Below are 27,100 nucleotides of genomic sequence, written 5' to 3' on the forward strand. Positions count from 1 at the left end.
ATGTCTCACCATACATTATCTTCAAAACCTGTCACATCTCTGGTTTAGAATGCTACCAGGCAACAAGAAGGATTACAAACAAACCAACACTTCAAAACGCTTTTAGTCCTTGACATGATTATAAAGTTCTAGTTTAAAAGTTCCCAGAGCAAAAATGTACCCTGAGAGTTCTTTTTTTTATATCCCAGTCACTTTCAGCACTCAGTCTGACTATAGATATTTGTTATGAGGTTTTTTCCCTCCCAGTGGGAGAAAGGAGAGAAAATAAATGCTCATTAATTAGAAAAAAAAAGGAAAAATTATGTAATCTGAATCCAAGCCACTGGATATACTAACACTAGAAGAGTCTTTTTGCTTCTAAGAAAGAGAAAATCTCTGCAACATTAGCTGTCCCAGTAGAGTGGGAAAAGTTACCGAGACTTCTCAAAAGGGTTAGGCTCACCTCCCATGCACAGTTAAGACTTCCAACCAGATCGGTAAGTCCATGTACTGGAAGACTTAAGAACTGGGACCTGATCATCAGTCACCAATGTCATTCCCACACATTCCCTAAGTGATTACCTTGTACACAGCATGATATACAATTATCCCTTCCACATCCTGACTTTCCCCATCGTGGTTCCTATATATCCCATTTCAGAATAAGAAACTAAATGGAAATTTGGGGGCAGTTTTGCAGAAGCCACAGATGATGTGCAAAGCCCAGCAGAGAACACAGAAAAAGTTTAGAAATTCAGAAATGCATAAAATATATGTATGGTATTGTATAATATCAACACATTTTATCTTTTAATACCATAATAATTCGGACTTCTCTGATACAATGGAAGGCTAAAAATTTTTACATGGATTTTCCAGATCACAGAGGCACTGTACCCCTAACCTCCATGATGTGGAAGGGAATAACTACAATCTAGTTTGGAGTCCTACCAAATAAATGGGCACAATAGTCCTAACCAACAAAGATCTTCTTTGCTTACTCTATACTATCACAATCACTTCTTTCTTCTTTTCCTGTTTACTCAGGTCCTGCTCCTTCCCTTTCCTGTATCTTCCCTTTGGGTTATGTCTCCTCCAACATAATTAGGAAAAAAACCAAACATTTGTAAAATCAGCAGAAAGTCTAGTTCAGTTCATCTGAATGTTTAAAATGTTCCTTGAGGGTTTATATTCTATCTAACCCAAACAGTATGTCCCTCTCCAGTGTCTCATTTAGGACTAACTCTAAAGAAATGTCATCTCCCCCATTAGACCCTAGGCTTCTTAACAGGAAAGACTGTTGTATGTTTTCTTTGTATCCCTGATGCTTAGCACAGCACCCAACACATAGTGATTAATTAAATGCCTGTTGATTAATTAATGATTGTTAACAGAGAATTAAGAAAATATGGGTTCAAAAAAGGGGCAAAATATAAAAGAGACAACATATTCATTTCTTAAGCTACTCCATGTTGCAAACTGGCCTTTTCAGAATGTTTTGACATGTTGTACACCAAATTCATATTTCTGACAGGTCCCTTTCATTTCTATTTATCTTATTTACTATATAGTATATTTAATGAAAAATAGATTACATCCTTCTATAGCCTGTAATCTTTATTTAGCAAAACCTGTCTTCTCATCAAGGTCACATTTCTTCCAGGACCCAGGGAAGCATTTTAATTAATTAGCTTACATAGCTATTTTTGCTCAAAGGCTTTTTTGACAGACTATGAATATGTCTAAATGTCATTGCAAACTGACTAGGGAAAATGGGAATTTTTTCACATGAAAATTATAGTCTTTAAAACCTAAAAAAATAGCATTGGTTTTTAGCATTTCCTAATTGTTTTAAAACTACAGCATGCCCTATGTGTATTCTTTAATTGGCACGCAGATATCCCGCAGAGCATATTTCAATGGACAGGGTTTCATTGCTTCAAGCCAGAAAATATCTTTCTTTGATGCCTTTGAAGGAGGTTTTAATTTCCGGACACTGCAGCCCAATGGACTACTACTCTATTATGCTGCAGGGGTGAGTATTTGCTTTTACAGGACACTGGGGGAAATGCCTCATCCTAATTGTCACGTTGATACCAAAACAAAAATAACAAGGTCCAACTAGTAGTAAGTTCAGATTAACTTTAAATCTAAGGCATTTATGTTTAAACAAATGCATATCCTGCCTAGTTTCAGAAAGTATGTGCAATACATACAAAAATATGGACTAAATACACCAACTTTACAATGCACATCAAAAGCAAGTACATGTAAGCTATTGGTTATAAGAAATCGAAAGGAATGCATGTATATTCCTTGACTTGCTATAGAACCCTGGAGATCAGCTTAAGGAAATATTTTATTTCTGCAGCAGAATAGTACAACAGCTGCAGGGGGCTCAGGGTCCCTTGATCAGTGGGGTTTCTCCACCGAGTGAGGCTCCATTAATTGAGGCTTCAGTGTATATGATGCACAGTTAGGAGGTAGAGCTGATTCAGTTCTTATATACATTCCCTATACATGAAGCATCCCCAGTGAGTTCAATATAAATATATCATATCTATAGACAAGAAAAATTTGACCAGAAGCACTTAGTGTGAGTTCTGCTGCTGAGATAAGGCCTTTTCAATCATAATTGGTAGAATCTTCTTTGTTCCAGAAGGCAGCCTCCACTGCAGACTCAGTAGGAGTTGATATGACTGAGGAGTAAGGAGAGAGCAAGCTGAGTCTTATCTCTTTGATTCACTGTTTCCTTTCTTCTGTTTTTTCATGGTGTTCCTAAAGGATAAACATTCCATGTTTCGGAAACCAAGAAGAAAATGTCTGTTACAGCAAAACTACTTTATCCTGTTAATGTTAGAGGACAACACCCACACTATAGGCTAACCAAGTCATATCAGAAGATTACTGCTTGTATTTATTATATCTTAGGGGACCATATTCAAATCTGTGTGATAACAAGCTGTTAGCATAGAACTACGTTGCCTATAAACACCTCATGTGGGAATTCCAGAGGCAGAGCAGCCAATTAGACAAAGAAGTAAGCCTCAGATTTAGGAAGACCTAGGTTTGAGTCCTTGCCTCTAACACATATTGTCTGTGTGACCCCAGAGCGACTCTCTAAGGCTATGAGGGGCAGTGGACATAGAATTAGGAGGACATGACTTCAAATTCTGCTTCAGACACTTGCTTAGTTTTATGACCCTGGAGAAGTCACTTAACTTCTCTGAAAATTTCATTCCATAATGTATATATCAACAAGAAAAATTATAATTCACATGCATATGGCTTTAAGTTTCACAAAGTACCTCCATGACAACGGGGAGATGGTGTGATTATTATCCCTATCTTACAGGTGAGAAAAGTGAAACGTAGAGTAGTTAACTGCCTTGCTCATGGTCACAAAACTGGAGTCTGTCTGTCTCTGACACCTCTCAAATATTGTACATAAAGAATTGGTCAAATATAGGGGAAAAATTATTCTGCATAACCAGAGCCCTCAAAGCATTGGGTTAACCTATATATTGTATAGCAGCTCCCAATAGTGAAATACAATATTTCATTCCAAAATTATTACTGGTGTAAGTACTATGACAAACAAAAGATGAGCAAAGCTCTGGAAGGCATGATTGTTGAGGACTGAGTACTCCTTAGGCACAGAATTCTTATGTGTCAAGAGACACGGTTCAGATTACTATGCCTGAGGTTGGGTCCAAGACCAAGAATACCCAAACCGAACTGCTAGCTAAACAAAGGGTGGAATTAGCAGCTGAATTACTAAGCTGAAATCAGAGACCTAGAGATCAGGGATCTGGAAGAAAGGTAACAGTAACATGGGGAATCTGAATTTGGTCACTTAAATGAGGTCATGAATACAATATTAGGAGGAATATGGGATGAACTGCAATACAAAATCATAGACTAGAACACAATAAGACTAGATACAAAGATCAGCGACAAAGAGGAGAGCACCTAGAAGACTTAAGCACCCAACTGTACCTGATAGCATTATCTGCAACATGTAGTGATTCACAGGTTAATGTCTATTTAGCTTCTCCCATGTGACCAAGGGGGCTTGATGCTGTGGTCTGTGGGGATATGCGAATAAAGAGTTGACAATAGGGAAAGGACCCTGAGTTAGGCAAGTTTTGCAAAGAAAAAGAGAACTACTGTCTTGTGACTATAATTTCCAATATGACATGGAGCTGGTCACCACCTTAACTCCTTCCTCACCAAAAATTTCCAATTGGCAGAATTGTTTTCCCCCATGGAAATCTGACTCCAATTTTATCATGGAAGTCAACAGAAAATTAAGACATCCTTTAACTTTGCATTCAGTTTTCTTGTGATCCATCTGTTCTAGTAACACTTTGAAAAAAAATGACATAACTTATAAATCTTTTTCCTTAGCTGGACTCCCTACTTAGATTCCCTCTGCTTGCTTTTCAGTCAGATATATTCTCCATTTCCATGGATAAGGGAACAGTGATATTGAATGTAAAGGGGATCAAAGTTCAATCAACAGATAAACAGTACGATGATGGTCAGTCTCATTTCATCATTGCCTCTATATCACCCACAAGGTATAATATTTTAGTGGTTTTTTAATTATTCTGCCTTATTTTCTCTTTGCCCTTGAAATATTAATTATAAGCTACAAGCAAACCTATTGCACATAGATGGCTTATTGTCCTACTATCTAATGTACAGAATACACCTCTGATCTTCATATGTTCAGAGAAATAAAAGCCAACTTGACTTCTTTTTAAAGGTATGACAATTTTGGAGCTCTGTTAATACATATTTCAATTAAATTACTAACATTCAAAAAAATTACTAATATACTAAACATACTAAAAATACTAATATTCAAAAATAACATTCAAAAAAGTAAATTCAGAAAATATCAGGATACAGAATCTTTGGTGGAACCTTGAAACATATAGATAAGCTCTTCCTAACTTTCTAAGGTCCTAGAGGACAGCCAGCATTATTTGTCTTTTAACCTTCTGAGCACCTTTGAACAGGGAAGGTAGACATTCCATGAATATGCACTGGGTGAATAAACAACACATTTAGTGCCTACATTTAAGTATCAAGCAACCTATGATTGTGGTTCACCATAAAAATCTTCAATTGCTGATCTTCCAGCTAAGAGCATCTAAATTTGTTTTTTGAAAGAATAACAAAAGTCTCTGGATGGAAAAAGGGAAACCATAGTGACTAGAAACCAGTTATGGAAATAACTGCTTTTCTCTTGGGTCTTCTCCAGCCCTCATTTAAAAGAGACATCTTCCTGTACTCCCATAATCAAATTCCACCCAAAATTCCACCCATGTTATTTACATGAACAGCTAAAGAACTGTGAATGGTCTCCCAGCCAATTTCAGTCATAAGATGGCCAAAGAGTGATGAGTGGGTTCTGCTCTCCTCACAATCCCAAAGGAGCATAGCAGGCATTGTCAGATTACCTAAAATCTTGATCTTTATTGACTTACTTTATATTTCAGCCTTAGCTTGGGGCAGGAAGAAGAAGGGGTTGATTCTTTGAATAATGCAGAGCAAATAATTGATGATCTAACTCAACAGGATAACTAAGCTAGATATAAAAACCTAGAGATGCTAATTCATGTCAGATATCCTACTCCGACCTGCCAAGTGACTCTTCTCCTCCTTACCTGTAGTCTCTAGTTAATATTGCATCACGCTGTTCTGAATCACTGACATTTCTTCTTGGTATTAAATATAATTAGAGGCAGAATGGCATGGTAGACTGAGGGCTAGTGTTGGAGTCAGGAAGAGAGGTTCGAATCCCTCTTTCAAGACATGTGCTGTCAGGTGATCCTGGACAAGTCACCATCTTGGGGATAGCTAAATGATGCAGTAGATATAATGCTGGACCTCGATTTGGAAAGATCTGAGTTCAAACCCGGCCTCAGACATTTACTAATTATGTAGTCTGCCTACCTCAGTCTCCTCGTCTATCAAATGGGGATAATAGTACCTACCTCCCAGTGTTGGTGTGAGGAGAAAATGAGACTATATGTGTAAATTTGCAAAACTTAAAGCACTATATAAATGCTAGTTGTTGTTTTATTATTATTGTTGTTGTTATTGTTATTATTATTATTATAACCTCTTAGTACCTCCAGGCACCTCTCTAAGACCATAACTTATAAAAGAGTTGCAAGTGAGATCACAGATCAGGTTCAAAAAATAACTCACGGTTCCTCACATTGACTTGTGGTTACACCTAACCATACGGTTATATACACTGTGGTTATAGGAGCCATGCTTCATGGTTACAAAGCAGATCATTTGATCCTCACAGCAAAGCTAGCATAAATATTATAGCTCCCACTTTTTTATGATGAAACCTGGACTCAGAGGGGTAAAGTGACTTCGACTTGTCCAGGGTCACCCAAACAGCAAACCACAGATGCAACATGCCCAGACCTAGGTCTGACTCCAAATTCAGTGCCCGTCCACCCTGCTGTTCTCTCTGAAATATCCATTGGACAACTGCTGAGGAAGCTTCTCTCTTTGCAGATATGAACTCATAGTGGATAAAGACAGACTGGGTAAAAATAACCCAAGCAAAGGAAAAACAGAGCAGACTCCGGCCAGAGAAAGCAAGTTCTACTTTGGTGGCTCGCCAATCAGTCCCCAGTATGCTAATTTCACTGGATGCATAAGCAACGCATATTTTACCAGGTACGTTTTATCTCCATCACAAGTTACCCAGTGCACCTGAGAAAGAAGATACCATCATTGCCAAATAATGTTTTTTTTTCCAGTAGCAGATACAGTACTAATATTGCAGAGTGGATTTTTCATTTGGTTAGAGTTGGCAAAGCATGATGTGTAAGATTCCTTCTAAATCCTAAAATTATATGATTGATCTTAAAGATGAGGCAAAAACAGAAAACTTAAAACTCTGCAATACAATGGAGCAGTGGTACAATACAAGGGGAAATGCCCTCAATGACCACTTCCTTAAGAAAAAAATTTGAACTTAAAATTCCAAAGCTTTAAATAAAGCTGTTCAAATGAAGAGATAGGAGATGACATTCTTACTCCTACCATGCTTTAGCAGAGGTTGGGGACATAGCGGGGCACAGGTGTAAAACACTGTATATATTTTCATACTCTTTTGACACATTGATAGATTTTGCTGATTTTTTTTCCTTTTCTCCCTCTTTTTTTTTCCTTTAAAAATATTATTTGTTAAATGGAATGGCTCTTTGGAAGGGGGCTACTAGAAAAACAATTGTCCATATAAAAAATATCAATAAAGTTTTGTTAAAAATTTTGAATTAATAAAAAATAAAAATAAAGCCATTCAGCTAGTTCTTTAAGGTGATGTTAACAAATTCAGGAATTGAGAAGGGAGGAGTTGAATGTAGTTTGAGTTACACATAAGAAGTTCTACTCACATAAAAGAAATATTAAAGAAGAAAGAAGCTGTTTAAGCACGTTCTAAGCACGTAGCTGATACATGAAAAATGCTTGCTAACTAACTCATGGTTTAAGGTGTCTTGATTAAGATTACAATGAAGCCAGGGGACCTTTCTAGATTTCTCAAGCTATCAATCAAAAAGCATGTATTAAAAACTTAGTATGTGCTAGGCATTGAAATTATATGAAGAACAAAAAACTAAACATAAGCTATGTTTTACCAATAAATTTCGTGTGTTAGTGATTTAATTCCCCACTTTTGAACAGCCCTTAAGGAAACATTCTTTTTAACCCACAACATAGGTTGGACAGGGATATAGAAGTTGAAGATTTCCAACGGTACTCTGAGAAAGTCCACACCTCCCTTTACGAGTGCCCCATTGAATCAGCACCAGTTTCTCTCCTCCACAAAAAGGGGAAAAATTCCTCAAAGTCCAAAGTAGATAAGAACAAAAAGGTAAGTTATATTAAACAACTTTCTTAAATTCCTCTCACCAGCTATTTGATACAGTACTAGGAAAGATCTGTCTTTGGTGGAACTTCTTTATTCTGCCATTATATCCCTACGAAAAATGACATATCTTGATTTCAGATACTGTGATTTACTGTCATCATAACATCAATTCAGTTACATAAAAGATGCTACAAGGATGTTGTCAAATATATGTTCTTCATGTTACACCCTCTGGTATCTTCCATTATACTTATCAAATCTCTCTATGTGTCATTTTTTCCCTACCTAAAATTAATTACTAAAACACAGGCTATAAACTACTATAATATAAACCAAGCTTTCCTTTCCAATCTTAATAGGGGTCTATTTAAGCCCCTCCAAACTTGAGCATTGTGTGTTTTCATTAAGAAAATCTCTGCACACAGCAACAGTGATATTGTATGGTGATCAACTGTGAATGATTTTGCTTTCTCAGCAATACAATGATCCAAGACAGTTCCAAAGGACTCATAATGAAAAATGCTACCCATCTCCAGAGAAAGAACAAAGGAGTCTGAATGCAGATTGAAGCATGCTATTTTTCACTTTCTTTCCTTCTTTCATTTCTTTTTTTTTGGGGGGGTGAGTTTTCTTCCACAAAATGACTAATATGGAAATACGTTTTACATGATTGCACATATTTAACCTATATCAGACTACTTACTATATCAGGGAGGAGGAAGAATGAGGAAAGAATAAAATTTGGAACTCAAAACTTTAAAAATGTTAAAAATTTTTTTGCATGTAATTAGGGGGAAAATATTATTTGAAAAAAAGAAAATCTCTGAATCAAAATATTGTCACACCCAAAAAGATATACTATGAAATAGTCAGATCATGGAGGAACGTCAGATTGTGTATGATTTTCTTTTACTTATTTTCTGAAATTCAATCCAAATTAAAATATCAACCTATGATCCTATTTAATGCCTAAATTTTGAACTCAAGCAAAAAAAGGTGAGCTTAAATAAAATAGGCAATCTTTAAAAATCTTATAGTAGTACAAGTCCTTAAACATGTAGAGTTATTTTTAATAAATACATGCTTTATATTTCATTTTGAATTCTAATTTACATGCTGAATTGTATCAGTCCTTCCTTTAAAATGAAGAGCTTATTAATTCATTACTTCCTGGCATATTGTATTGCCAAGACCTCTGTTTTTATTTATGCCTTTAACATGTATACTTAATTTCACAGAAAATGAGGTCATAGGTTTTAGAGCCAAAAAAGACCTTAGAGGCCACTGAGCCCAGATCCCTCATTTTTACAGATGAAGAAAATGAGGTCTAGAGAGGTTGAGTGACTTGTCCAAGGGTATACAAATAGCAAGTGGCATAGTGAGGATTTAAATCTGAGTCTCCTGATTCCAAATCCAGTATTCTTTTGGCTACTAGAACCTTGGTTGAGGGAGGGGTAGGGCAACAACCGTACTATCAAAGACCCATGATGATCCTATAAATGACCATGTCAAACCAGAACACTAAACCAGCAAAGTAAAAAGAACATGGGTGCTGGGGTCTGAAGCTCTTAGCCCATATCCTGTGCAACCTTGAGCAAGATCTTTAACCTTCCTAGTCCTCTGTTTCCTCATCTATAACATGACTGGGTTGGACAAACTGTGAGATAATGGAAAAGTTTTCACTTCATTCTATAAACTATCAATGCTGATGGTTTTTGTTAACATTAATTTTTATGATGGAATACTACTCTGCTATAAGAAACGATGAGCTGGTTGACCTTAGAAAAACTTGGAAAGACTTACATGAAATAAGGAAGAGCAAGATGAGCAGAACCAAGAGAACATTGTACATAGTAGCAGCAATATTGTTCTGAGAACAACTTTGAACAATTAAGTCATTATGAGTATCATAAATATTCAAATCAACTAAAAAGGACCAATGAAGGAAAATGCCGTTCATATCCAAAGAAAGAACTGATAAATAGAACCATGCATGGAATGGTTTTATATATATGTATTGTATATGCATATACATGTATATACATGTTTGTATATGTGTACATACATACATGTTTGTGTCTGGTAGCCTGCTCTAGGGCAGGGTGGAGAGGGAGGGAGAAAAAAATGAAAACTACACAACAGAAAACAAAAGAAAACTTAGAAGGAAGCACAGAAAAACGGAGTAGTTTTAAAAATTATATATAGCATTCCTCCAAAGAGTCTTCCCAAAAAAAGCAAAGAATGTGAAATGGAAATTCATGGATTCATATTGAATTCTCTTTTAATGTTGTGCTGTGTACATGGAAATGTTCTTTTTCTTTTTTTGTATTTAAGTTCAAAATAAATAAAAAAAATTTAAAACATTAATTTGTAGTGAATTTCATCTACTACTATTTCAGTAGCATATTTTTATATGATTTTTTATTTACTTTTTTGTACAGAATGAGAAAAATAAAGATTCGCCTCGGAATCCAATTGGCCTGAAATCCCTAAAGCAGAATGTTTCCCGGGACTCTCACTGTCAGCTTTCCAGCAGTCCAAAAGCAATCTCCCATGCCTATCAGTATGGAGGAACAGCTAACAGCCGCCAGGAGTTTGAACATTTAAAAGGAAATTTTGCTGAAAAGTAAAGTAAAACCCAATCCCTCTAATAAGTTTAACTTGCTTATATATGGTAGAGTACTTTCAGTATTGCAAAACGCTTTTCATTCATTATCTCTTTCCAGCATCACAATAGCCCTGGAAGGCAGGTGCTGCTATTATTCCCAGTTTAGAGATGCAGAACTTGGAACTTAGATGAAGCAGTTTCTCTAAGGATGATGATAGCTAACAATTATAGAATGGCTATAAGATTTATGGCCGGGTAGGTGGCACAGTGGATAGAGTGTTAGACCTGGAAATAGGAAGACTCATCTTCCTGAGTTTAAATCTGGCCTCAGATACTTCCTAGCTGTTTGACCATGGGCAAGTCACTTAACCCTGTTTGCTTCAGTTTCCTCACCTATAAAATGAACTGGAGAAAGAAATGTCAAACCACTCCAGGATCTTTGCCAAGAAAACCCCAAATGGAGCCATGAAGAGTCAGACATGACTGAAAAATGATTGAACATTGATAGAGGGGGTTTCCTTAGGTAAAAGTTCCCTAAACCAATGAAATCATAGGTCCTGTCCATGGTCCATACATATACCCGTACTTAAACATATATGTGAAACATAGATACACAAACATAGATAGATATACACATATACATCATATGCTTTAATTTCTTCTCAGGAAAGAAAAAAATTAATCTAAGCTTTATCAATGAAGGCAAAGCCATGAACACATCTGAAATATTTTTGAAAAATCATATTCTTGGCAAAATCCTTTGATCTCCATAAATCACTTTGTGTTTCCCCTTAAGGGTGAGATTCCTTATCACACAGATTTGAACCAGACTGCCAAATATATTTTCCAAAGAACTGAATGGCCTAAATTTAATACCTGAAAAACTGTTTTCTTAAATGAGAAATGCTACCTTTTCACTTAAGAAAGGTAAGGCTGTAAGGAATTATATTCCTCTCTCAATGCTACTTGACAAATGTTCATTAATTCTACTGAGAGAGACAATTTTTAGTATCCCCACTTGGCATTTAGGTAATGTTTTTCCATTCTAAGCATTTCTCAACCATCTGTCAATTATTCAACACAAATATCTTGCTTTGGGGGAGGCCAGAGATTATAGTAAATTCCATTTTTCAGACAGTATTTTTTTTAATTTTCATTTCCCAGGTCTCAGTTTTCCATTCGTTTGAAAACTCGCTCCTCCCATGGAATGATCTTCTACATCTCTGATGAAGAAGAAAATGATTTCATGACTCTTTTTGTGGCACATGGCCGGCTAGTCTTCATGTTTAATGTTGGCCATAAGAAACTGAAGCTTAGGAGTCAGGAAAAGTATAACGATGGATTGTGGCATGATGTAAGTTGAAAAAGGAAAGTCGATTGATCATCAAACATCTTGAACCAAATGCATAGGCATTAATGACTTGATATGAGTAGAACTAGAAATCCCTGTTCTAGCATACTTTTTTTAAATATTCCTATAAATACATCTTTTAAAGTATAATACTGAGGCATCTGAAAAAAAAGACAGAGGCCTATCCTTTGACTCATAAACTGAAGTCAAAGGAAATTAAAACTTAAGATTCCTTATTCCCACTTATCTCAATTTATTCAAATCTTTAAGACTGTCTTTGCCCAAAGGATTTATTAAGTGCCTACTGTGTCCAAAAGCACAATGGAAAATAGATACAAGAAAAACTTAAAACACAGTTATAAAGGCAAGATGTACAGAAATTAATCAGTTAAATAGTTATTCTGTACATGCAAAGCAGTATATACTTTAGGACAAAATTAAGTGGTATAGACAATATTTCTATTTGAGTTTAGGAAAAGCAAAGATGCGTATAGGCGGGAATAACTGGGCAGGGCTTTTATATAAACTATATTTGGAAATAAGCAGCCTTTAGTAGAAATGATACTATAATACCAAATCACTCTGCCCTGATGTCAGGTAACATGAGTGTCAATTCCACAAATACCTGAAGAAAAAAAAGATGAAAATAAATAGCATACAGCTTCTAAGATTATAAAACACATTGGAAAGCTGGAAGAATGACTCAGATGTGTAGCCTGAGGGACCCAGGAAGATAAGAAGGCAAGCTCACTTTGAAATATATATGTATATGTACATATATACACATTATATATATATATATATATATACACACATATCTCTCTGTGTGTTTATATACACTCATAGATACACATGTTGTATACATACATGCACACATATGTGTGTATATATAGATTTATATGTATATATGTACCTACACACATATATATGTAGGTATATTAAATTCAACTTAACAAGTATTTATAGAACCACTACATGGCATCAAAGAATGATAGCATACCCTATGGTGTATGCACACCAGAGATAACCAATCTATCAATCAATCAGGATGCATTTATCAAGTGTCTGCCATGAAGCATGTACTATGCTAAGTGCAGGGGTTATCAAAGACAAAAATAAAGCATTTCCCACTCTCAAGGAGCTTATACTCTCTCAGTGGAGATAACATGTATGAGACATATATGAATATATACAAAAAATGAATACAAGGTAATTTAGAAAGAGAGATATCAGTGCAATTTGAGTGAGAGTCAAGAACTGGGGAGCACCCACAAGACAAAACCTAGCACAAGATAACTGTGAGCTAGCAGAGGAAAAGCAAAGGAAGACTCTTTATTCAAAGGAACTACAGTATGTGAAGGAGTCAGGGATGGAAACAAGTGGAAGGGGGTGCTAAAACCTGGTGGGTATTTATAGGATTCTTCTCTGGGTTCAGGCAGAGCCAGATGTTGAAAGGAAGGATTGCCAATTCAAAGGTACAGAGATAAGAGATGGAAGGCTGTGTATGAAGAACGGTAAGAAGGCCAGCTGACTGGACCCCAGAATCCAGGAAGGGGAGTAGTGTATAATGAAGCTGAAAAGGTAGGCTGGGACCAGAAAGTGCTGGCCTTTAAGAACCATACAAGGAAACCAAGGATTTGAGAAGCTGTGACCTCGAGTTACACAGTAAAACAGTGATCAATATGAAACTAGAACTTGAGGCTCCTCAATTTCCAAACTGGTCCTCTTTCCACTATACTATGCCATCTCACCTAAGCTTGTTTCAGTTGAAGATAATACAGAGAAGGATAAAGATTTGGCATATGTGGTTAAATATTAAGAAGTTACTGGTCAGGTGAGAAAATACATCAATACTAATGGCTTCAATATAAATATAGTTGTAAACTTAATTTGTATATAAATTGACTTAATTATCTATCAATATAACTATGCAAAATGTAATAAACACATAAAAGACTTCAAAGGTAAAACATTGGAGTAGCTATGATTTTATAAAATGAAGTCTTTCCATCTCGCAGTCAATGTTTGTTATTTTAACCATAATGTTCTATACAGTTGCTTTCCTCACTGTATGTAACCTCAGCCTTGTCCCCGTGTCATTTTTCCTTTGCCTCCATCAAGGTGATATTTACTCGGGAAAAAAGCAGTGGTCGTTTGATAATTGATGGCCTCCGGGTCCTAGAAGAAAGTTTTCCTCCAACTGGCAGTGACTGGAAAGTTGAGGGTCCTATTTACTTGGGAGGTGTTGCTCCTGGAAAAGCTGTAAAAAATGTCCAGGTAATCAATCATCCAACAAGCATTTGTTAATTACTTAATATGTACTAAGTAAACCACACACACATAGAGTCACAGAGTCAGATTTTAAAGCTAGACAAGACTTTATAAACTATTTCATTCTATTCTCCCCTTTCATCACCATTCTGTCCCCCCAATACACACTCATTTAACAGATCAGAGAAACCAGTTTATTTGTCGTATCAGAGACAGGAGCACAGAAATTAATACAATGCTACTTGTTTTCTGTGAATCTTGTGATTAAAGGGGCACAGGTGTCTCCATCCATTCTGGCATGGAGGTGAAATGAAGTGTGTTTCAGCATCTAAAGACTGCCAAGAAAAGTAAAAATTCATATGTAATGCTAAAGAAGTAAACTTTTTTCTAAAGATCAGCATTGGCCAGATGTCAATATAGAAATGATTGCCAATCCTAGCCATCTAGCCAACATGCACTGAGATCTTTATAAATAGAAGGATGAATTATTTTTTAAAAATAATTTCAACATCTCTATGAAATATAAAGACAGGGTCTGTGGGGTCCTTTCTTTTGTTCTGAGAAAAGATGATGACTAGACTTGTTGTCTCCTTAGCAATAGGAAACTCCAAGTGTAGAAATTATCTCTACCAAAGCAGGTTGGTATATGTTCTGCAATTTATAATCCCAGTGAACTGCCCATGGCCCTGAGAGTTAGGTGATTTGCTCCAGGTTGCACAATCAATAATTTCTAGATTCAGGATTTGAACACAGGTCTTACCGACTCTGAGGCTACATCTCTGCCAATGAAGCCATAGGGCCTCTCACAAATCTTATAGAAGGAAATAATGGCAGAAATATGGCAATGAGGACTCACTTCTGGGAGAAAAAGTCTACACTCTATTTAGTAAATGCATTTTTGTAATATATATACCCATTCAACTCTGAAGCTAGCTTTGTGGTCCATTAAAAATGGTGATTATGGTAACCTTTAAATAGTCCTTTTATCCCCACCTAATTTATTACAATGGTTTCCAGTCATTTATCAGTAAAATGAGGAGAGACAATGGATTTGCCTTAATACAAATGAAAAACAAATTTAAATCTGAGGTATGACCAAAAAGGCCACTCACTCCCACACCCTATGTTATTCACTGTAATAGTTATGAGAAAAATTTAGTCAGAGAATCAGAATTATTAGGTAAACTGCACTAGGGAGTACTATTGAAAAGATTGTGGGAGGGGGGTGGGAGTTTTCCAAAGACTTAAATGGAAAATTTACTATATCTGGGAAGTCCAAGTTTCACACCTTATAGAATTGTAGTTTCAGTCACTCAAACAGTTCTATGATATTTGATTAGCCAGAATGGACCACAAGCACTATTATCTTTATTTTCACACAACAGCAAAAGCTGTTTCTAGGCATAGCTATCAGCATTCAACAATCAACAAGCACTTATGAAATATCTACTATGTACCTAGGACTATGCTGTATGCTGAACCCTAAAATAAAAATGAAACAATCCTTGCCTTCAGGGAGCTTATACTCTATCAGGGAGAAACAACAAGTATACATATAAGTAAATGTAAAATATATACTCTAAGTAATTTCTGGGAAGCCAGGGAGCAAAGTAATAAAGAGTAGTAGTTGGAATATTTAAATCAAATGTTTAAATATTTAATTTGCTTCATGGATTTGTGTGAAAAATTCTTTGGCTTAACTGCCCCAGGTTAACACTATTAAATGTAAAATTCTGTCTACAATGAATTCAATTTAAGGAAATGACCCCTTATAGATAGGACAAAAAGCAGCTGCATTTAAAAAGGACCAGGCACTTGAATAGTTGAATAAATAAAACATAAATAGATCTTGTTACTTTTCCTTAATGCTTGTAAGCCCTGCATATTTGCTCCCCCTCTTAATGTGTCTATGGTGTACATAAGAAAATTGACTTTTTAAAATGAATATTCCATTAATCTCTTCTTCCCTCAGATTAATTCAGTCTACAGTTTCAGTGGTTGTCTTAGCAATCTTCAGCTCAATGGGACCTCAATTACCACTGCTTCTCAAACATTCAGTGTGACTCCTTGTTTTGAAGGACCAATGGAAAGTGGAACATACTTTTCAGCAGAAGGAGGATATGTGATTCTAGGTAACATGATGCTAAATAATATGATTCATAAAACATTTTTTCATTGGTAGCGGCTAGATAAGAAGACCCTTGGGCTACTAGATAAGAATTTCAGAAAACCCCCTACAAAACTTCCCAACACGATGCTTCTCCATCACTATAACTCTTTCTAACTCTCTATCAAAACCACACCAGGCAGATGCCAATCATTTATCAATAGAATGAGTAGAGAGGATGAATTTACCTTAATACAAATGAAAAACAGATTGAAATCTAAGGTATGGCCAAAAAGTTAGCTCACTCCCAAACTCTGTTACTCACAATAATAGTTATGAGTAAAATTTAAAGTCAAAGAATTAGAATTACTAGGTAAGCAGCACTAGGTGGTGCCATTGAAAAGATTCTAGCTCTTACCCTGGATAATAATATCACATATTTAGAGCAGAAAGGAACCTTCTAAGTCATTAAGTTCATCTCCATCATTTTGCAGATAAGCAAACTGAAGTTTAAATAGGTCTTGCCTAAAGTCACACAAGTAGTTCGAGGGCAAAGCTGGGATTTGAATCCAGGTCATATGACCCCAAACCCAGCCCTCTTTCCACCGGGCTATAGTGCCTGTTTTCTACTGCTTCTTCTGATCCTGTCTGATTTCATTCTTATTCTTTGATTATCCTGATTCCATGAAACCCCCACGCCTTTCCCACTTGGTTCTTCTACCCACTTACCCACAGATCCCATAGCCCATGCCTACAAGAAATTCCAAGTCTCCTTATCTTTATGTTTCCTGATTGATCACTCTTGGTAACTTACTAATGTCTTCCGTGGTCCTACCTCCAGAGACAAACAACTTCTGAAGCAAAGTAAAAGTCTCACCTTCCTACCCACATCCCAAAATTTCCTTGTTCCTCAACTGCGAAGAACAAGCAGTTGTCTGGGAGTCCTGTGTGCTTTTCCTAGCTGACACACAGTTTCATATTTTCTCTTTCTTACTATCACTATCTATTACTATCACTTATATTATCACTTACTATTACTATTACTATCTATCACTACAGTCACAAACTCACATCAGTGTGCTTTTTGTTTCATTAAAACCATAAAAACATTGACTAATTTTTGTCTGCATAAAATCTTTTACAATTTATGTACTCTAAAACTTCAAAAAGTAGATTTTTCGTGTTATCTTTTTTTCCCCAATGCATTTTTATTTGTTTCATTAAATATTTCTCAATTACATGTAAAAACATATTAAAATTCCTTGTTAAAAATTTTGAGTTCCAAATTCTCTCTCTTGCTTCCCTCCCCCTTCCCTGAGAAGGCAATTTGATATAGATATACAAGTGAAATCAGGCAAAACATATTTCCATGTTGCAAAACAACAACAACACACATGCTGGTGAGACCAAAAAATAAAAAAAGAAAGTTTTGAAAGTATCCTTTGATCTGCATTCAGACTCCATCAGCTCTTTCTCTGGAGGTGAGGAGCATTTTTCATCCTGAGTCCTTTGGAATTGTCTTGGATCATTGTATTGCTGAGAATAGCTAAGTAATTCACAGTGGATCATCTTACAATATTACTGTTACTGTGTACAATGTTCTCCTGGTTCTGCTCACTTCACTCTGAATCAGTCTTTCCAGGTTTTTCTGAAACCATCCTGCTCATCATTTTTTATAGCACAATAGCATTCCATCACAATCATATACCACAATTTGTTTTCCTCTGATTCATGGGCATCTCTTCAATTTCCAATTCTTTGCCACCACAAGAAGAGCTGCTAAAAGTATTTTTGTACAAATAGGTCCTTTTCCTTTTTATCAGATCTCTTTAGGATACAGGCCTAGTAGTGGTATTGCTGGATCAAAGGGTATACAGTTTTATAGCCCTTTGGGCATGGTTCAAAATTATTCTTCAAAATGGTTGGATCAGTCCACACTTCTTCCAACAATGGATTAGTGTCCCAATTTTTCCACATCCCCTCCAACATTCGTCATTTTTCTTTTCTGTCACAGCCAATTTGATAACTGTGAGGTGGTGCCTCAGAGTTGTTTTAATTTGCATTTCTCTTATCAATAGTGATTTAGAGCATTTTTTCATATGACTATAGATAGCTTTCATTTCTTCTTCTAAAAAATGCCTGTTCATATTTTAGACCATTTGTCAATTGGGGAATGACTCATATTCTTATAAATTTGGTTCAGTTCTCTATATATTTGAGAAATGAAGCCAATCAGAGAAACTGGATATAAAAAATTGTCCTAGTTTCCTTTTTCTTTCTCATCTTGGCTGCATTGGTTTTATTTGTGCAAAAACTTCTTAATTCAATATAATCAAAATTATCCATTTTACATCCCACAATGCTCTTTTTTTATTATAAATTCTTCCCTTATCCACAGATCTGACAGGCAAAATTTTCTATGATCCCTTAATTTGGTTATGATATCACCCTTTATGTCTTAATAATGTACTCATTTTGCCCTTATCTTGGTATGCAGTATGAAATGTTGGTCTATACCTAGTTTCTGCCAAACTGCTGTCCAGTTTTCCTAGAAATTTTTGTCAAATAATGAGTTCTTGTCCCCACATCTTGTGTCTCTGGGTATATCAAACACTAAATCACTATGGTCATTTACTACTGTGTATTGTGCACCTAATCTAGCCCATTGCTCCACCACATTTCTTAGCTAATACCAGACTGTTTTGATGATTACTGCTCTGTAATACACTTTGAGATTTGGTACTACTAGCATATCTTCCTTCACATTTTTTCTTGATTCCCTTAATATTCTTGACCTTTTATTCTACCAGATGAATTTTGTTATTACTTTTTCTAGTTCTATAAAATAATTTTTTGGTAAAAAGCAGACTTAAAAGAGAAAAATGAAATATACAGGGCAAGGAGAGGGGATGTCACTGGGGATTTTTAATTCTAATTTCCAGGGAGTCTTCTTGTTATTCGGTAGTTTTTCAGTCATGTCCAACTCTTTGTGACCCCATTTGGAGTTTTTTCTTGGCAGAGATACTAGAGTGGTTTGCCATTTCCTTCTCCAGCTCGTTTTACAGATGAGGCACTGAAGCAAACGGGGTTAAGTGATTTGCCCAGGGTCATACAACTAATAAGTATCTGAGGCCAGAGGTGAACTCAAGAAAATGATCTTCCTGACTCCAGGCCCAGCACTCTAACTACTGCACCACTTAACTTCCCCTTCCAGGGAGTAGTGATCCTTTATAAATTTAATAATGATTCTGATAGCTGATGCTAATACGGCATTTAAGGTTTACTTACATTACCTCATTTAAGTCTCATGACAACCCTATGAAATAGGTACAGCAAGTATTGTCCCCATTTTACAGATCAGAAAACTGAGGTTTGGAGAAGTTTAGTGATTTGCCTACAGCTACTCAGTTCATAATATTACAATATAATGAAAATATTCATTTTGTCAATATTCACTGAATCATAGTCTGAAATTATTAAATAAATAATAAAAATGTAAAAGCACTTCATAGAATCAAATAAAGTTGGGGGCGGGGGTGGGGGTGGGGGGAAGCAGGTTATATGTGATTATATGTTGAGAGTATTTTTTTCTGCAGATGAGTCTTTCAATATTGGATTGAAGTTTGAGATAGCATTTGAAGTTCGTCCCAGAAGTAGTTCAGGAATCCTGGTTCATGGTCACAGTGTGAATGGAGAGTACCTAAATGTTCACATGAAAAATGGACAGGTAGGAGCTTATTCATGTCTTCCTTGACTCTGGAATTCTAGATTAGAACATTATTTCTATTATGTAATTGTGCTAGAAATCTCCAGCCAATGAGGTAATGGAGAAGTAATAAAAGTTAAATTTGAATGTGAGCATTTTAATTCCAATTAACCTCTTGGAGTTTCCTTACCTTAGTATATTGTTGTCAATAAAAACTACATGGCAAGAATACTTTGCCCAAAATAGATGGCTTGTTGTAGGGGTAATATTTGGTCAAGTCTGGTTTGTATTACATGGCATCTGAGGTCCCTTCTAACTCTGAGATTCTATTATTGCATAATAAATGTGGTATTTGAATTTATTACTTAAGAATAGCAAAATGATATGACAATGCACGCCCCCATCCCCACTCCCCCCACCCCAAAAAAATGTGATGGATTTTGCAAAGTAGGGAAAAAGAATGTACTTGTTCATAAAACAAACTATGATCCTAGAAGCATGTAATCGGACTCTATACCAACTGCCACCAGATTTTTATCTATACACCACTTCTTAATGACTTGCAATCTGAAACTTTTCAATTATAATTTAAAACTACTTCTACTGAAAAATAATATTACATTAGATTCATAAAAGGGCTGCTAGGTGGCACAGCGTACAGGGCACCAGCCCGGGAGTCAGGAGTATCTGAGTTTAAATCCAACCTTGGACGCTTACTCTCTGTGTGACCCTGGGGCAAGTCACTTAACCTTGTTTGCCTCAGTTTCCTCATCTGTAAAATGAGCTGGAGAAGGGAATGGCAAACCACTCCAGTATCTTTGCCAAGAAAACCCCAAATGGGGTCACGCAGAGTTGGATATGACTGAAACTACTCAACAACAGATTCCTAAGAGCCTTGCATGTAAGTACTAATAAAGAAAAAGCTACATTTTCAATGATGTATGAGATATAAATAACTTATCTGAGTCCAAGTACATTTTTTTCTGTTAAGTCATATAAAATATCCATAAAAGAATGCCATCTATTGTCTGTCTTTGCTATTCTGCCCCTATGTTTTCTTTTTTTCTAAAGTCTGTCACTGTTTTGGTTTCTAATTTAGGGACTTGAATATATAAAGATTACTTGACTTATCTGGCAAAAGAGTGTCCCCTAGTGTACGAATATGGAATAGATCTCTTTGTCTCAAGCTATGGATGGGTTGTTTATCTTTGTTTATCTATTACACAATATATTAGGAATTCTGTTTCAATAAGGAAAATGCCAAACATAACTGAGAGAAAAAGTGAAACATAAAATGATTTTCTGCAAATTAAAAGGATAAATGATTTTATATTATTTTTACAGGTCATAACAAAGGTCAACAATGGAATAAGAGACTTTTCTACTTCAGTTACACCCAAACAGAGTCTCTGTGATGGCAGATGGCACAGAATAACAAGTGAGTAAATGTGAATGGTCTGTACTTCCTTGAAAAGAATAGACATAGGCACTCATGTGGAATGTAGACTATGAGTGATTACATGATCAAAATAATCAAGGAAAGTAGCAAAAAAAATTGACTATACTTTTGGCTAAAGACATATGTTGACTCTAAATATTTTCTAAAGGTTATTTCTCCATTCTTCAAGCCATGGAATATGCATAATACTGTTCTTAATATAATCAAAACTATTGCATTTTGAATTCACTCATATTGTCAAATGTCATGTCCATGATGTGTTAAAAATCTAGTTCAGTATGTGATTAAGAACAACAAACATTGAAAATATAAATTATAAAAGAAAGATATTCAAGATTTTAAAAATCACATACATTTTTCAAAATTAAGACGTGTGAGAAAAGTCTTCAAATTATTTTCTTATCCCATAACTGGAAAATGTCAGAGCAATTATTTAGTAATACTGATAATAGTAGTAGCTAACATTTATGTTGAACCTTATATCAGTTATTATTATCAATATTACTAAATAATTTTCATTACATTGCAAAGTACTTCTTTATTCACACTGTCTCATTTTAAAACTTTATTTATGTTTTTGCAATCACCTTCATTTCTAAGTATATTCGTCCTTGCCTCCTACCCATTATTTCATTTGGTCCTCACAAATTCTAAGACACAGATACTGTGGGTTTATTGTTCCATTTTATAGACCAGGAGACTGAAATTCAGAGAGATAAAGTGACTTGTCTTGATGACACAGCTAGTAAGAGTTAGGAGTAGTTTTCAAACTCAAGTCCACCCCCAATTCCACTTTTCTTAACCTCTGTTACAGAACTGTGAGTTCTTGTATGTGAGTGTATATTTTATGTATATATATGTGTGTATATGTGTATGCATATATACATATCTTTATTGATAGATATATAGATCAATAGATAACAATATAGATATCGAGATAGAGATATTTACATAGATATATACACAAAATGAATGAAAAGTATCCTGAATAACAGATAATATGCAAAGTAAATTCAGCTTCTCTATAGAAAGTAAATGTTGCTGGGTATATTTTATAATCAGCTTTTCCATTGCATTTCAGTTATAAGAGATTCCAATGTGGTTCAACTAGATGTAGATTCTGAAGTCAACCATGTGGTTGGTCCCCTCAATCCAAAATCGGTTGATCACAGGGAGCCTGTATTTGTTGGAGGTGTTCCAGGTAAGATTTTTAAGGAATGAATTGAGGTTAGGTTTGTTAAGCTCTTACTGCAAGTCAGGCATTGGAGAAACAAATACAAGAAGGAAAAAAATAAAACGGTGCTCACCTTCGAGGAATTTAAATTCTAATAGAGGGAAGCATTACCTACAGGTGAATGATGGCCACGGAAGAGAATTTTGGCCTGGGAAGTCACTGGGATGGTGAATGAAGCTATTGTGCAGTCAACTGACATTACCCAGAAGCAATGGTGTTATTGATTCCACTGAGGGAATGCCAAAACTAGTTTCACACGACTGTCATTACATTGTAGAAAATTCCTTGGTTATTGATTTTCATCCTTCACCCAAATATTTCAAAGGACACTCTAAATAATTTCATTTCTTAAAAAAAAAAGGCAAAGTTGTGAGACCTTACCCAAGATCACAAAATAACAGAGAACTGGAAAATCTAACATTCCTAAGATAAAAGATTTTATCCTAACCATTGCCGTATATGTACATATATACATATATATATGTGTGTGTGTGTGTGTGTGTGTGTGTGTGTGTGTGTATATATATGTGTGTGTGTGTGTATATATATATGTGTATGTGTGTGTGTATACACATATATATGTGTATATATATGTATATATATACGTGTATATATACACATATATATGTGTGTATATATATATATATATATATATATATATATATATATATTTGCAAAGCTCCTTAACACCCCACTTTCCCAGGTACTAAAAACTAGAGTTAAGGAGGAAACTAATCATGTAAATTGCTCCAGAATCATGGGGATTTGGGGGAACCACACACATACCCATACCTGCTGTCACTGCCCTCAGCTAGCTGGAAAAGAGGAAGGGAAGATATCATTTTCCCTTCTTCAAAGTTGGTCTGAATGGATACAACAGCTGCACACATATGCCTTCTCTTTCCATTGTAGAAATAATCAGAAAAGGGGATTGTCAGCTGTGACTCTATAAACATTATCAGTGAGGTTACTGCCATTATCAATGAAAAATGCAAAATATTTTAGAGTGGTATTCAGAAAATATTTTAAGGATCCAAAAGGATTTTTTTTTAACTTTCCTATGAACTAAACAAAACCTTATATCTTATTTATACCTACTTTCATTTCAAATACTTATAAACAGTGGCAGAAGTCAAATTCTGGGCCTGAAGTAAAAATGTTATGGCTGGTAGGGCAGATGTAGGATTAAGATTCCTAAACATTTCCATCTGGAATCTGTTTTGTTTTTATGAGGGAAATGTGAAGATTTTTTATTTACTATCTTACAAAAACATCGCAGACTATCTCCTGCCAAGACATTCACCTCATCTTTCCCAAACACTTTAAGCAAGAAGTGGAAAAGCACAGAAGGGGGAGAGGGGGTAATCATCAATTAATGAATTCTACACTGGGCATTTACAAAACACTGATTTCTCTTTGCCTTCTGGGAGTCTTCATAAAAGCAGCAGAAACAATCACAATAAGTATCTCAGAAGCTCATGAAAGTGATTTATACAGGGATAAAAATGTGCCCTTTTCTTATCCCCACCCCATCTCTTGAAAAAAAAATTGCCCAACCTCCACCTCCATCCTGATGCTGCCAAGCTTCTCTGCTGAAATATGACTCTAGCACATTCAGAAAACTGACACGGCTATTTCTACCTTCCACAGCTTTTCTTTGGTGCTCAGAGTCCAAAGGCAGCCATGCCAAGAATTATACATGCTTTCTAAAGCTTATAGTCCTTTCTGTTTCTCATATACCACTGTATTAGATTCTTCTGTTCCCACCAGGCACTGTGCCTAAAATAAAGAATGGAGGAACACATTAAGGGGAAAATATTGTAGGTGAAATTCATAAGTATTTTTACTGAAAAGTAGTAAATAGTAGGTGGGGCAGCTAGATGGCCCAGTGGATCTACTGGGCCTGGAGTCAGGAAGACCGGAGTTTAAATATGGTCTCAGATACTTACTGGCTGCGTGACCCTGAGCAAATCACTTAGTTCCTTAACTGTAAAATGAACTGGAGAAGGAAATGGCAAACCACTTCATTGTCCTTGCCAAGAAAACCCCAAATGGGGGCACAAAGATTCAGACATGACTGAACAACAACAACAAAGTAAATAGTCATCTCACTAAAAACTCTTGGTCTTTTGGACCTTATTTTTCCAATCAAATTAACTAATATTTACTGAGTGCTTGTTATGTATAAAACTCTATCATCAGTACTATGTCCTGATCCGCAGTATTTCCCTTAACCAAAGCATGTACCTACTTGGTTTCCAAATTAGCCATTGGAGCTCTGAGTTCTTTGCATCTTCCTTTGATCTCTATCATTGGTATTCTCTCATTGTTTAATTGGCTTTCATACTTCTGATGATGAAATGTATGGAAGAGAGGTGAGTCTTGTCAAGTCATACTAATTCACTACCGTGTAGATTACATAGTTGATTTACAAGTTTTCTTAGTTCCCCTTCTGCTCCAGAATTCTATGATTCTATTGCAATTTTAAGTAGGAATTTTTTTTCCCATATATATATATATATATATATATATATATATATATATATATATATGCAGTATGATCTATATGCCTATGCACCTTCAGTTTTGTTAGTTAACCTATAACAATTGCATGAAGATGCCCCATTTGTAGTCCTGACCATTTCTTATTCCCCTTTCTGAGTTACTTATTTCTAAGTGTTTTCCATCTTTTATCAATAATGCCAAACCATATCCATGTTTTCTTCTCTACGCACAAAGGAATAAGCTTTGCTAAGTGGAATTTAAATTTTCTGAATGTTTCTAATCTCTCGAAAGTGCTTATACCTTGTATTGTTTCTACGCTCTTAACTCATTTAATTGTGCCTGTGCAATTAACAAGCATGATCCATGAGCCCTCTTCGAGATTATTAATTAAGATAATAATAAAACAAGCTTCACATAAGTCCCTACGACATAGCACTGGGTACCTGTACCCAATTCAGAGGAATGACATTTTTCATTTTCTTTGTTTACCATCCAAAACCCCTTCCTCTGAGAAAAAAATAGGCTTAAGCCCATCTGAATATGAATCTTTATATATGAGATTTATGAATTTGCCTAAAACATAAAGACTTGAAGGTAATAGATAATATAAAGAGAAAAACAGAAAAGTTAACAAAATTCGATGAGAGACTCAGAATCAGTCTCTGCTCGAAACAAAACAATCACTCAAAATGAGTGATGTGAAGGTGGAATTAACTGTATGAAGTCCAAGAGGCTCATGAAAATTCACAGCTAACAATGGAATCATATCATACATTCATAATTCATACTTAGCCCTTGGCCAAAATAAAAAGAAAGAAAAATAAAAAGGAGAGAGATAACAATTTAAATAATGCTGGCTCTTCTCACCTTTAATTCTGCTAGTGTATTCTCCAGAATAAACATGAGATGGTAGATGTGAATCTGCTGTTTGCTCTGGAGGTCTCAATTCCCACATACCTTTTATTATGACCTCTCACCTCAATTTGTGTGATGTTAGAGTCTCCTCTTCATCTGACCCACAGATAATCTATTTTTTTTCTTAGGGTGCGAGAGCTAGCAGTTAGCTTTCCTAGTATTTCAATCAATTAGAAAGCCCCTGCTGTATTCCCTAAGATTTCCTTGTGTCTTGACTCTTGCCTATGACTTGTTTCTTCCTTTGAAAAAAGATGAATGGGCTTTTTTTGTCTTTTCTTCTTTCACAACATGACTAATATGGAAATGTTTTCCATGATTGCATATATGTGACCTATATCAAATTGCTTGCCATTTTGGGGAGAGGGGAGGGAAGGAAAGGAGAAAATTTGGAACTTAAGAATTTTTTAAAGCAATGTTAAAAATTGTCTTTACATGTAATTGGAAAAAATAAAATACTACTAAAAGAAAAAGGAAGATGAAGCCATGTAGCAGAGTGGTTACCCCCTAAAATAGTGAAAAAGTGAAACTCTTTCAAAATAATTTTTCCTTTAATCATTCATTTTTCTGCCAGCTAAGTTTTTATTTATTTTTGTTTCCCTCTACTCAAGTAGAAGTCCTAGTTCTCTTTCTTCAGATCAGTAATTGTTTAGGTGGGTATTGTGAAAAAAGAATAAAATTTACATTCAATTCTTTACATTATGGTCATTTCAGTTCCATCTACTCTCTGAGACATACTGACTTCTATTAAAGAGTTCCCACCCCAGGGGTTTTATGAGGCTCAAGTGGATGTGAAGCACTTTGCAAACTCTAAAGCACTATCTGTATGCCAGTTGGTGGTGGTGGTGGTGGTGGTGGTGGTGGTGATGGTGGTGGTAGTAGTAGTCATAGTCATAGTCAGAGTCATAGTACTTGTCGTCTTCATAGCAATGGTGGTAGTAGTAGTTATTAGCCTACAGTTACAAGACTGCAAGTCTGGTGATGACTTCAGTCTCTAAGCTTTCTCTTCTGTTGAGTTCAAGCAATGTTTATAAAGCAACACAGGGGTGTGCTGAT

At 35.6% G+C, this 27,100-nt stretch overlaps 1 protein-coding gene across 2 annotated transcripts in view; it reads left to right on the forward strand.

Moving 5' to 3' along the window:
- LAMA4 (laminin subunit alpha 4) overlaps positions 1–27,100 on the forward strand; it is a 193,787-nt gene that overhangs the window by 165,305 nt on the left and 1,382 nt on the right. For both annotated transcript variants that reach the window (XM_036766542.1, XM_036766543.1), the window contains exons 27-37: positions 1,877–2,014; positions 4,429–4,562; positions 6,529–6,693; positions 7,741–7,894; positions 10,333–10,517; positions 11,664–11,853; positions 13,972–14,127; positions 16,094–16,253; positions 19,825–19,955; positions 21,279–21,372; positions 22,475–22,594. In XM_036766542.1, the coding sequence (XP_036622437.1) occupies positions 1,877–2,014; positions 4,429–4,562; positions 6,529–6,693; positions 7,741–7,894; positions 10,333–10,517; positions 11,664–11,853; positions 13,972–14,127; positions 16,094–16,253; positions 19,825–19,955; positions 21,279–21,372; positions 22,475–22,594 (1,627 nt within the window). The remainder of the gene's footprint in view (positions 1–1,876; positions 2,015–4,428; positions 4,563–6,528; positions 6,694–7,740; positions 7,895–10,332; positions 10,518–11,663; positions 11,854–13,971; positions 14,128–16,093; positions 16,254–19,824; positions 19,956–21,278; positions 21,373–22,474; positions 22,595–27,100) is intronic.

This window comes from Trichosurus vulpecula, chromosome 7 (assembly GCF_011100635.1).
Source record: "Trichosurus vulpecula isolate mTriVul1 chromosome 7, mTriVul1.pri, whole genome shotgun sequence".
In the NCBI taxonomy this organism is placed as follows: Eukaryota; Metazoa; Chordata; class Mammalia; order Diprotodontia; family Phalangeridae; genus Trichosurus; species Trichosurus vulpecula.